Source organism: Sprattus sprattus (assembly GCF_963457725.1).
Source record: "Sprattus sprattus genome assembly, chromosome: 1".
Lineage (NCBI taxonomy): Eukaryota > Metazoa > Chordata > Actinopteri > Clupeiformes > Clupeidae > Sprattus > Sprattus sprattus.
In genome coordinates this window covers 49347824-49361770 of record NC_137920.1, presented here as the reverse complement: position 1 = coordinate 49361770, position 13947 = coordinate 49347824, and the positions used below count along the sequence as shown (strand labels likewise).

The following is a 13947-nucleotide window of genomic DNA, read 5'->3' as shown; positions in this document are numbered from 1 at the left end:
ATGTCTGCCCTGTAAGCAAAATGACGTCCCCTCGACGTCCTGTAATGGGCTCTCTGAACGTTCTAAAAACGTAAATGTGTATGGTTCCCTTGACAACTCAAAGACGTTTTGCACCACGTTCCAAGACCGTCCCGACGACGTTTCGGTGACAACTGGGAAACGTTTTCTATAGGTCCTAGGGACGTTCTGCAGGACGTTGCAAGCACGTCCCGAGGATGTTGCGGTGACAATTGGGAAACGTTTTCTATAGGTCCTGGGGACGTTATGCAGGACGTTGCAAGCATGTCCCGAGGGCATTGTGGTTACGTCTGGGGAACGTGTTTCTATAGGTCCTGGGGACGTTCTGGAGGACGTTGCAAGAACGTCCCTAGGACATTGCGGTGACGTCTGGAAAACGTGTTTCTATAGGTCCTGGGGACGTTCTGCAGGAAGTTGCAAGAACGTCCTGAGGGCATTGTGGTGACTTCTGGGAAACGTGTTTTAGACGTCCTGGGGACGTTATTCAAGGACGCACCGCGGACGTAGCAGGCACGACCGTTTTTGCTGAGCTAAATGAAGAAAAGAAAATAATAATAGATTGCGCGCTCTCAATTTGCTTACAGGGCGCACACACACACAAGTTCAAGTTCATTTATATTACACATTTATATTACACACACACACACACAGACACACACACGCTTACAAACTTGATTGCGAGGCATGGGAATTGAACCGTTAACCTTCCTATTACTAAACCACTTCGCTACCTACTGTACTACCACTGTCTGATTGCTATTTTGTCACTTTAACACGTTTATTACAGTGTGAGAAAGCCAACAAACTTAGTCCTTTTTTCCGAGGTTTTGAGGAAAAGCATATTGTAGCGATCTCAGTCACTACGCATTGAGGGTTTTCCGTAATGATGTCACGCAGAGGACCTGCAGGTAAAGGTTACGGGGACGTTTTTAAAGGACGTCCTGGGGACGTGTGCCGAGTGACCAAATTAAAACGTTCCCTAATAGTCCGTTTTAAGGCTCATGCGAACGTCACGCAGAGGACCTGCTGCAGGTAAAGGTTACGGGGACGTTTTTAAAGGACGTCCTGGGGACATGTGCTGAGAGACCAAATTATAATGTTCCCTAAAAGTCCGTTTTAAGGCTCATGCGAACGTAACGCATGAGGACCACAGGTAAAGGTTACGGGGACGTTTTTGAAGGACGTCCTGGGGACATGTGCTGAGAGACCAAATTATAATGTTCCCTAAAAGTCTGATTTAAGATTCATGCGAACGTCACAGAAGGACCAAACCTAGACTTACTACGAACGTCAAAAACTTTCTGGTAACGTCCTCTAGCGAACGTTGTGGCGGGGACCAATTGGGGACGATTGGGGACCTTGCGAATGTCCTGTTAACGTCCTGGGGACGTTCCCTGTTTGCGGGGTGTGTTCTTTTGCCCATATCAATCTTTTCTTTTTATTGGCCAGTCTTAGATATAGCTTTTTCTTTGCCACTCTGCCTATAAGGCCAGCATCCCAGTCGCCTCTCCACTGTAGAAGGTGACACTGGCGTATTGCGGGTACCATTTAAAAAGCTGCCAGTTGAGGACCTGTGAGGCGTCTTTATCTTAATCTAGACACTCTAATATACTTGTCTTCTTTCTGAGTTATGCACCGGGGCCTCCCACTTCTCTTTCTACTCTGGTTAGAGCCCGTTTCTGCTGTTCTATGAAGAGAGTAGTACACACCGTTGTAGGAAAAGTTCAGTTTCTTTGCAATTTCTCACATGGAATAGCCTTCATTTCTAAGAACAAGAATGGACTGGCGAGTTTCACATGAAAGTTATCTTTTTCGAGCCATTTTGAGAGTATAACCGAACACACAAATGTGATGCTCCAGATACTCAACTAGCTCAAATGAAGGCCAGTTTTATAGCTTCTCTCACCCGCAAAACAGTTTTCAGCTGTGCTAACATAATTGCACAAGGGTTTTCAAGGGTTTTCAAGTCATCCATGAGTCTTCTAAGGCCATTAGCAAACACAATGTACCATTAGAACACCGGAGTGATAGTTGCTGGCAATGGGCCTATATACACCTATGTAGATATTTCATTAAAAACCAGATATTTCCACCTAGAATAGTCATTTGCCACATTAACAATGTATAGAGTGTATTTCTGACTAATTTAATGTCATCTTCTTTGAAAAAAACAGTGCTTTTCTTTGAAAAATAAAGACATTTCTAAGTGACCCCAAACTTTTGAACGGTAGTGTGTATATATAGACAGTGTATTATTATTTGTACATTAAACCACAAGCATGAGCAAGTCTTTTTTATTTGGTTATTCTTTTTGGGAAAGGTAGCTGGGTGGAATTTGAGTGGATTTTGTTGGGGGGCACACAATGGTCGTTGGGGAGGCATTGCCTTGGCGACAGGCCTGGGCCATAGTGACAACGCCTAATAAAACGGTAAGACAGTGGACAGAGGGGAGACGGAGAGAAACACAGAGAGAGAGAGAGATGGAGGGAGACAGAGAGATACAGAGGGAGAGAGAGATGGAGGGGAGACAGAGAGAGAGAGATGGAGGGAGACAGAGAGAAACAGAGAGAGAGATGGAGGGGAGACAGAGAGAGAGATGGAGGGGAGGGGAGACAGAGTGAAACAGAGAGAGAGAGATGGAGGGAGACAGAGAGAAACAGAGAGAGAGAGATGGAGGGGAGACAGAGAGAAACAGAGTGAGAGAGAGATGGAGGGGAGACAGAGAGAAAGAGAGAGAGAGATGGAGGGAGACAGAGAGAAACACAGAGAGAGAGATGGAGGGGAGACAGAGAGAGAGATGGAGGGGAGACAGAGATAAAGAGAGAGAGAGAGAGAGATGGAGGGAGACAGAGAGAAACAGAGAGAGAGATGGAGGGGACACAGAGAGAAACACAGAGAGAGAGAGAGATGGAGGGAGAGAGAGAGAGAAACACAGAGAGAGAAAGAGGCAGACACAGGCAGACCTGGCTGCCCAGAGAGGAGAGACTGTGCTCACAATTCAGTCTGGGGGCCATAGAGACAGAGGTACACTTCCTCACGGAATGCCCCAAATATGAAACCATTAGAAAAGGTTCTTTTGATAGTTTGAAGGCCTGGGATGACCAGATTGAACCTATCACAGGCGAGGCAAATTTGCCATACATACTTGGGGAAGACAGGGATTTGGCCAATCTAGCTGCTGGATATGTGGCAGCCTGCCATAACCTGAGGGACAGCCAGTAAGGCCACAGAATGCCAAACTAACTGTATGTTTGTTGTTATTTTTGGAATATTCTTTTGTTGATTTGTTGATTATTTGTATTCAACTCTGTTCATTTAATATTTGTGTTTCTGTATGTGTATAATATGTATGTGTTGAATCAGCTTTGGCAATAGTGTTAAAAACATTCATGCTAATAAAGCTTCTTTGAATTTAATTGAATTGATTTGGAGGGGAGACGGAGAGAGAGAGAGAGATGGAGGGGAGTCAGAGAGAAACACAGAGAGAGAGAGAGATGGAGGGGAGACAGAGAGAAACACAGAGAGAGAGAGATGGAGGGGAGACAGAGAGAAACACAGAGAGAGAGAGAGAGAGAGAGATGGAGGGGAGACAGAGAGAAACAGAGAGAGAGAGATGAAGGGGAGACAGAGAGAAACACAGAGATAGAGAAATGGCTCGAATGGAATCCCAGCAGAGCTCACATTTCCACAAGGGACTCACTCCTCTTTCTAGTCTCCAGAGTGAGCACACTCGGTCATTAGGAGGGCATCTACTGACCAGGGCTAGGACAGCACCTCCATTCAGCTTGGTCTTGATGTTCAGCAGGGGCCTGCCTGAGTGGAGCACATTGAAGCCCATTTGTTGCATTTTTCGAGTGTCGAATAATGGTCCCTCTTACATCAGGTAATCTTCCTGGTGAACATTTTATTATTTTCCCCTGGTCTACAGGCGTCTAAGCAGCTGCTGTAGTGCAGCACCGCTCCAGAAAAGGTAAGATGTGAACTGTGATTCACCAGGCTATTATCTAAACAGGGCCAAAAATGTCCATCTTTCCCGCGGTAAACCATAAAAAAAGTAGACAAATAAAATATCAATAAATACATTTCAAGCTAAAACGTAGAAAACAACACAAAATAAGCAAGGTGGGTGTCTTGATTTGACAATGTGCAATAGTGTGACTTGAATGCAGTGGACCTGAGTATAACAGACTCCTGGCAGCTGTTTGGTCCTTACAGACCTCCAATAGGATTGTGCAAAAAGGCCATTTATTTGCAAATGAGGACTAGAAGCACTCAGTGTTCCATTAAAGACATTTAAAGGGATGAAAAGCGTGGGTGTGGTTGTAAATCTGTTCATAACCAACTGCTACCCTGATGGAGGAATTGCAATTAATTATCATGACTTTCCAAAATGACATGATGTATTATTCCATCTTGCAAGCATCTGCTAATATCCAGTGATTCTGGTACTAGTGTTATTTTCTTCTTGAAAAGAACAGTCATATTTTCACCACTGTCTATCAGTGTACCTCAACACACTCATGACCCCATGTCTTGACATGTGTTCTGGCAACAGTAAGCAAAGGGTTATTATTAAAGTGCCACACCATTTGCCCTGGACGGTGTTATCCTTGACCCACACTTGTGCAGGTACCTGCTGTGCTGTGGCGTGTCCATCGGCACCTAGTAAAGCGGTCTGCTTGTGCGCTTTCAAAGACCTATTTTAGGAGTGCGCTGCTGTGGACTTTCAACACGGTGATCTCTCCTGGGTTCAAGATTAGGAAACATCACACAAAATGACACAAAAATTAGGTTTTCCTGCCACTTTTTGGCCTATGTATCACACACGAGCACGTCAGAAACACGGCACTGCTCTTCTGTACCTCAGTGCTTGACAGGCAGCCTACAAGCAGCCAGGTCATAACAAATGAGTAACATTTAGAAACGTATTTTTGTAATGTTCCAAGCCCTCTGCATCATTTCCAAGACAAGGCATCTTATTGCAGTCCTCTATCTTATTAACAAACCAAATCAGCCAGGCACCCCCACCTATGAACACCTTGTAGTTTCACATATCTGTGAAAACAACTGTGCGCTTTTCTAATTTATGCTACCGTTTGCATCTCATCTGCACAGACCTTTTTCCAACCCCAGATTAACAAATCGTTTGCACCCAGTGAAAAAGTAAATAAATAAAAGGCAACCCTGACATAATCCTTTACAGCAAGCAAGTCACATGTCTTGGCCACCATTTCTCATGATGCTATGATGGCTGCAGGCATACAGGCAACCCCTTCCACATACATAATGCATGCTTGCCATATCAAGAAGGTGCCTGTGATTGAATGGTGGCCCCTTGCACCTCAAGAGGGAAATCATGGGGGAGGGGGGGCATGCCCCTCTCTCCTCTCCTCTCCTCTTCTCAGATATGCATGCATAAGCGCAGTGCTATCATATGTAAGATTCATGATCAAGCAGCTGCTGTGACCACCAGAAGTTGGCCAGCGGAATACCCAAAATGGTTATCTTCATGGTCACAAAGGAAAAGGCCCCACACTGGATTTCCTCAGACACCTGGGGTCAGGAAGCAAACTGAGGTGTGAGTGACTGCAATTAATCATAGTATGGGAATGGGGGAAGCCATTGAGAACCATCTCAGACAGAGAAACCAGATTATCATATACAACACAAAAGGTTGCCAGACCTGTTTGCATTACAAGCCTAGCTCATTTAGATTGGAGGCCTAGGAGTGGTCTTAAAACAGTATATATGCCTAGAATTGTGGATGCTTGTTATTCAGTCCTACACCGCTGAATCCAGAGTAAGGCTGCTTAGTCACTGCACATTATTGGAATAAAGATTGCTGCATCAGAAACAAAGAAACCTCTATCATTTCTTACACATATCCACCTTCTACATCGACCAATCAAGACATGTGATTGCCAGTGTTGCCCAATACCCCTTTCGTCCCAATACCCCTTTCGTTAAAACAACAATTTAAGGGGCACAGTGTGGATGAGTTAGTGATTGCGTATGTTTGTGTGGATGAGTGAGTGATTGTGTGTGAGTGTGTGTGTGTGTGTGTGAGAGAGAGAGAGTTGAAAAAAAATTCCAAAGGTTGAATTATAATAGAATGGCTAACCACATAATGTTCACTGCTCTTAGGGGAAATACTGGATCATCGAGAGGATCTGTCTATCAAAACCCCTTATAAAAATTACAGTCAACACAAGTGAAGAAAGGGGTGACTGTTTTGAAGCACAATAATTCTCTTCATCAGCGTGCTCTTGTGGGTCTATTTGAGGATGTTCACACCAATTCTTGTATGAGGGAATAAAGACCACAGTCATTAGGGTAAACTGAGGTTATGCATCAGAGTTAGTGCCTCAACTGAACACCACTGTGTAGAAAATATTTCAGGTGACACCTGAAAAAAAGAATCACTATAAATAGGCTCACATGATGTGATGGTGCGTAATCAGAAAGGTATTTTCATTCATTGTTATCTTTTAACACTGGTAAACAAGCACACATTATGGGAAAAACGTGAGTTTACCCCGACTTTGATACTCTGGCACTCTCCTAATGTTCATATGGGCATTAGCTAAATATAATCAGTTGCCATTCAAATATGCTGCCAACCAAGCTGCGCACCTATGGGTATTCGTAGATTGGCATACAATTGTTTTTTACGGGCTGCTTTTATTTTTAATATCAGTTAACCTACACGCAAATAGGCAACTTTTCAGCTTCAGACATAGGCTATGCTGAATCCCTAAAAGCCAAACATTTGAAATAAACTGTTTTTGTTTTTTTTAAGGGTTTTCTCGAACCAGACGGGTTTTTTGAGGAACAACGACAATTTAACGCTGGATAAACTAACCAAAAAAATATTATATTACTGTTTAGGCTTTTGAACTTTTAAGACACATTGGTACATAATACATTGGTTTAATTTAATATCGGAACTGGGTCAGAAAAAATGCCTGCGCAAACAAATGTAAACTTTATGAGCTATGGTATGTTGGCTACACTGAAATAGCCTACTTGACGATTGGTACAATTTCAGATTGTTCTTCTTTCACTATCTGTGGCATAGCCAACAAACTTAATTACTTATAAATAGGACAACGCAAGACACAAGTAAATGTGTTTTTCCTTAAGAAGGCAATTGCAGCCTGTTATGAGATTTTTGGAGCTCAATATCGACCACCGAACTCCATCTCCAGTTCCATACCTGCGTTCCGGAGCTTCTTGTTTCGATACACGGACAGGATGGCGAGAACGTTCCCAACGATGTCAACCACGATGGTAAAGATGAGCACACTGGCAAGAGTTGTCGCTACACCGGCAGATGTGGTATGAGAAGACACACTATGATTTGCACCCTGGGACAAGCAATCGATGCAGCTCAAGTTCACCTTCAACGCCATTCCTATGGATCACTCGGCTGCCGTGAAACATCAAAGTTTATGCCCTCTCCAAATGAGAAAAGCGGGATTTTTAAACGTTCAATTTTTGCTGTTGGTGCACAAGAAACCAATGGGTTCGCCCATTATTCCTAAATGTCCCCATCCTTGTTTTCGGGACAGTTTGCTTTGCGAACGTCCAGCGCTTAACCAACATCTTGTGTTGCCACGACCAGTCCTCGTCGCGTCGTCCGTCAAGTGAACTGCATTACACGAGACGTAGCCGATTTGAATACTTCCTGTCTTATTTCTTAATTACCATGACGTTGCCAAGTCTCTGTCGAAGACTAAATTCCCTTGACTTGTGAGATGGCGATAGCACTTAAAGTCCTTGAATTATACTTCCATGTGATGGTCCTCCAGGCAACAAAGTTGTCCGCATCAGCCCCGACGATAGACCCAGCTTAGTTACTTATAGGTGTCTGGGGTACGCTAATTATGCCATGCATGAAAGCAGACTACAGTTGCATTACTCTCATGCCTCCCATGTGGGGCGAACTTCCAAAATCAATGACGAGTTAAATTTGACTGGGATCAGTTTGATTTGTCTAGGATTTTGATTCACCCTCCTTTGTATCTTATTTACACATGACCTTACCCATACATAACCTGCATTTTGATTAACACTAGTTTAAAACAGCCCAATTAGGTGACAGAACATGTGTGGTCTGGTCTGCATTTGAACAGATATGAGAAGACTAGAATCTAGAACATCATACATGAACAGCAAATTAAGAGCCAACGATTGGTTACATTGGCTCACCAATCGTTGGTTACATTGGCTAACAAATCATCTTAAAGTATTAGCCTATTTGTGGTATACATTGCAAACATGAAGTATTCGCACAATCAACTTGTGCTTCTTTAAAGGCACCCAGTGCAACTTTATGTAAACATTCAATGAAAAATAAACATTCAATTTCTAGTCTTTTTTGCACGTAGTAACTTTCAATAACTCCATACCATTACATATCGACATTCAATGAGCAAAGATGAGACGTCGTTGTGTGGTGAGAACTGATAGAAAATCGTAAACAACAACAATCGCCGGTGGGGAGAAGCCATTTTTCCATTGACTGGAACCTGCTTTATTTATTGTAGGTTACCCAAAAATAAAGAAAATGGCGGCGATTGTTGTTGTTAGTGATTTTCTATCAGTTCTCACCACGCAATGACGTCTCATCTTTGCTGGTTGAATGTCGGTATGTAATGGTATGGAGTTATTGAAACTTACTACGTGTAAAAAAGACTAGAAATTGAATGTTTATTTTTAAGCCTCGAAAGTTGCACTGGGTGCCTTTAAAAGTTGATTCTTTAGATTCTTGGTCTGAACATGTCCCTAGACTTTTATAGATAACCTACTCCAATGTGACAATGACATAAGAGATAGGCCTACTGATCATCGCCAGTCCAAAATAAACGGTAGGGCCTACACGGAACAATAATTCTAAACTGTTGATATACTTTATATGCTTTTCAGTGGAATATGGTTAGTTCAGTTTAAAATTCAATGATTTCTCATATTACCACCTGTTTTGTGAAGCCTATGTGTTTGTTTGTTTGTGCTATAGGGCCAGATTACTGTTTGCTTGCTTCAGATCTTAGAATGTGGCTCTAAAAAATGAATCAGTGTTGAAAACTGATTTAAATAGCTCTCAATAAAGATTGGTACATCTTATATCTGTAGTTCAGACTCACAACCATGAAACCTTTATAATAGCCTACAACCTCCCAACCTTTATCATAGCCTACAGTTGTCCCAATAATAAAATTATTAGTAATCTTGAAGCCGCCGTCAAACTAGCCTATTATTTAGCCTACTAGGTGAATGCTGGGCTTTTTCACACCGGACACTCCCCGCTCCAATTCCATCACAGAGTGAACTTTATCACACAATTGGCTGCCAGGGTAGTGTGTGATAGTCACAAATATACGTTTTGGGGACACCGAGAAGTATAGGATTTCTTTCTCCTTTACTCCCTTCCTTAGGCTTTGTGTTTGTTGAGCCTTGTTTGTTATTTGTGTGTGTCATTTACATTTACTTTCCAATACTCTATGCGTATGCAGACCCACACATATTGTAGCCTATTATGTATGTCTACGCCTTGCTGCTAATATCAGAATCAATATTCACTTGTAAATTACCAAATATGGACATGCGGTCAGAAAAACAACTGACAGAGTTTAGGTGCTGCACCGTCACGAAAAAACTGTTGCACATGTTCTATGCACACTTGCTCTCACACGCTGAAGGCCTTCCTCTACATCGTGTGAATCTATAGTCTGTAGTTTTCTATTGCCGCTCATAACCAATTTAATCCTCTATCTAAATAGCAATCGCTACCTTGAAAATTGCGGCGAATCTTATCAGCAATACTTAAAATGCAGGGGTTTTTTCCAACCTAAACATTGGGTTGAGTCTGTTTTCTGTAACCCAACCGCTGGTTGAAGACAGCACTCTTTGGTGAGAAAAATGTCACAAAACTATTTGTCAATGCACGGACCATGACCCACAAATATGCAATCATTTACAAATGTGTTTTTCAATCCACACATACAGAAATCCTCACTTTATGAGTTATAAGCTCTCATTTGAATAAACGTAGGCCTTCTACGATTTGTACAAAGTAATGTCTATTTGTAAATACTTTTGTGAAATGTCTTTTGTAGCCTACATCTGTAATTCTGCATGTAAAGTGATAAATCTGCATTTGCGGATCATCCAACACAAACATTTATCTAAGTTTCAACTGACATAATTTTGAGACATTCAGCATCCAGCATTTGTGTGGATCAAGACTTGATTTGTGTGTCCCCTCCAAACAAAGCAATCAAAAGCGACCACTAGGTGGGAGTCTTGTTTTATTCAGGCCGTGGTGTCTGTAGTAGCCTTAAAGTTTAAAAACTAAGGGCCTGATTTACTAACATTGCGACCGCAGCTTAATCTGCGGTCGCACATTAACGCACAGTGTTTTTGCGCATTTTCCGTGGTATGCCCTCTGTGCTTACTCCGCCTTTAAAGGGCCTGATTTACTAACATTGCGACCGCAGCTTAATCTGCGCCTTTGCCAGGCGCACATTAACGCACGGTGTTTCCCCGCATTTTCCGTGGTATTTATCAAACCAGATCCGCGCTGGGCAATCATTATTTAGCGCACCGTTAAAAGACGGGAGAAATCGCCTGCCTGCCACCATGGAGATTCGAGGAAGAAAAAACTAAGGCTCAGCGAAGAGGAGATAGATATATTGGTTCACGTCGCTCAATCACTGAACCTGATTCAATGTGCACGCGTTATGTTGTTGTTCTGCCCGCCATCACCTACAGCGAGATGTTTAAAAGAACACGATTATAAAGAATATGCTATTGGTGGCATTAATGCATAAACTGTCTATTATAACAATATAGATGTGTACATGGCGAGATTAATACATTCTACAAGTGACATGGGTTCACTACAATATATCCGGATGATAAAACTGTCATGGACAGATCCAGGGTATTTGTCTACCACGTTAGTAATGGTCATGTTGGCATCACATATGACCTGGACATTCATTGAATATGTGTGCTTTCTGTTTCGGTAAATGTGTTTGTGGATTGAAGGTGGGACTGTTTGCATGTGGGTGCAATCAATAGCTCCAATTACGTTCGGAAAGTTTAATTTCAGCTATCGTAGTGGGGAAATGTATATTGACCAGTGCACCGTAGCAATGCGTCGAGTACCTGGGTGAATATTTGGCTGAGTGAAGGCTGAGACAACAACTGCAGATGCTATAACTGTTTGAAATTATCCGGAGGCCAATATTTGCAAATGTTGCCAGGAGTTTAACAACTGATGGAATGGAATGTGATCGCCGGGTGGAGGGTTCGATGTCGTCTCTGATCTGGTCCAGTAATTGAAGTATTGCGTGGCTGGTTAACCTGTACCGTCTAATGATTTGTGATTCGCTTAACTGAAAAAGTGTTATACGAGTTGAAAAAATTATTTCTGTGCGCTGTCTCTGTCTTCTTTCTTCGCCTTGCTCTTATAACTGCTGCCATATCAACGTTTTCAGGCTCAATGGAAATGCGCTTCCTGGTTAAGACGTGCTTTTATGAGGCGGAGAATTAGCCCGCAAATCAGAGACGTGCGCTCGCCAGGCAGTTTTAGTAAATACCACGCAATACATCATTAGGCGCACTTACCTTCTCTCCTCCCATTAAATTACGACCGCTATTTTACGCCTGAAATGGGCGCAATCCTGTTAGTAAATCAGGCCCTAGGTCTGTTGTAAAATAAAAGTCTATTATCTTTCTGCCTAACTTTATTTGACTGTGTAGGCTGCCTGTTGTTTTAATATAAGCCTAGATAATTGATATTAGGCTACATTAGCATCTACAGGCTGAATTCACCCTATTTACCTGTTAGGAGAAGGTGTGATTTTAGTGAACATTTTTAGTTTGTACAGATGAAGTATTGTGTTTTAATATGAACAAGCATATGGTTTGAAGTTGCTGGGTAAAATAGAATATCTGACTGGGTTAAAATAGCAGTGTTAACCCCACTGGATGGTCTAGGACTAGGTTGAACAGCTATTGGGTTGATCGTTATTACCCGGTGGCTGGGTTAAAATAATAACCCAGCGTTGTGTTGGTCCAATATTAACTCAGCGGTTGGGTTAAATGTTTTAAACCCAGCATATTTTAGTGTATGATTCACTGAAGCATTAAATAAATGAAACTCGTGTTTTCAGTGGGTCACCCATAGTTTTACTCCAAGGGAGCAAACATACTAATGAAAATGTATCTGTACTGCAAAGGGGGGGGGGGGGGGGGGGGTGATGTAACTAATTAATACAATATGAATAGCTGATTCCTCTTTAATTCACTAGCAAACTGTTAACTTTGTGGGTAGTTAGCCCGCTGACATATGTTAACATGTTAATGATAAATAGTTGGCTCGCAGACGCCTCACACTCATCTCAGATTTTTGGTTACAATAACAGATTTCAGATTGTACAGTGTCTATTTCACGCTATGCTAATGTCATTGAATAAAATCAGCCACGAACAAATCAGCAACAACTCTGATCCGCTTGCCTTTCATTTGAGGGTGTGTTTATAAACCAACACTCCGCTATGAATGCTTATGCCTCATTTATGGTTGTCCGTATCGGCAGACACGTAGAGCCCTCTGGGTCGTTGCAAACGCCCTCCGAGCACCTCTCCGTGGCCTGACGTGCACCTCCCAAATGTTTTAACTATCAGTTATAATAATGGGGTTTTTACATTGTCTATTTCTCGGGGACTTTTAAAAAATCCAAGCAAAAAAAAATTTTGGTCTTTGGAAAATAACGTTGCGCCCTCTACTGTTCTGGCAGTGAATTGCTTTGCGACACCCACCAACAGATGGAGAAGCATAACTCTGCCTTTAACAGAACGCTGTCTTCTTTCTGGGTAGTTAGCTAATGTAAGCTAACGTAAGATAGGCTGGCAGAAACCTCGCAACCGGTAGTGTAGGTTTCATGTAGATACTCCGCAGAAGCATTCATTGCATTTGACGCTGGCCTGACCCTCTACGATAGGGTTCTCAAACTCCTGGCCCACCGGCTCCTCTGAATGTTGCAAAAAGTTCCATTGCTTCCAAAGTTTACCGCTGCCATTGGCAACATGTTTTACGCTTCTAATAAACATAAAATGTGGCGAAAATAAGGCGTGAGTGAAACGTCAGTCAGAAAGCTAGGAAAATGGTTGGCTGAGTTAAAATGTAGTCTGTCGGTCTTTTATGAAGAACTTGACCAACTGGAAGGCGTTCTACCCAGACATGTAAACGTATATGTCTATGGTTTATGGGCTTACATTTGTCTCAAAAATAACTGCAAATGCACGGAGGGTGATCTACAAATATGCCTTGAGTTGCACACGTGTTTTGCAATCCACAAAGACAAATTTCCTATTTGTAACTTGTGTGTTGGTTTTTACAAATATATGTGTATTTGTAAATTTATCAAAATAAGGCGTGAGTGAAACGTCAGTCAGAAAGCTAGGAAAATGGTTGGCTGAGTTAAAATGTAGTCTGTCTGTCTTTTATGAAGAACTTGACCAACTGGAAGGCGTTCTACCCAGACATGTAAACGTATATGTCTATGGTTTATGGGCTTACATTTGTCTCAAAAATAACTGCAAATGCACGGAGGGTGATCTACAAATATGCCTTGAGTTGCACACGTGTTTTGCAATCAACAAAGACAAATTTCCTATTTGTAACTTGTGTGTTGGTTTTTACAAATATATGTGTATTTGTAAATATATCATTTTACATTTGTGAAACTGAACATTCTGTTTGTGAAAAAAAAGCCATTTGTGAAACTGAAAATTCTGTTTGTGAATCGAGACTCAGCATTTGTGGATTACCAATCACACGTTCGTATTTTTGAAACATTTATTTCCGCAAATCCACACAGATCCACAAACAGATAGCTTGTGATTCCATCCTCAAGAG

At 42.1% G+C, this 13947-nt stretch overlaps 1 protein-coding gene across 1 annotated transcript in view; it reads right to left on the bottom strand.

Moving 5' to 3' along the window:
• Positions 1-7430, bottom strand: part of mtnr1c (melatonin receptor 1C) — a gene marked incomplete at both ends in the record, with an annotated part of 78020 nt that extends 70590 nt beyond the window's left edge. Inside the window, one exon of the mRNA XM_080834707.1 lies at positions 7235-7430. Within this exon, the coding sequence (XP_080690833.1) occupies positions 7235-7430 (196 nt within the window). The remainder of the gene's footprint in view (positions 1-7234) is intronic.
• Between the last annotated feature and the right edge of the window lie 6517 nt (positions 7431-13947).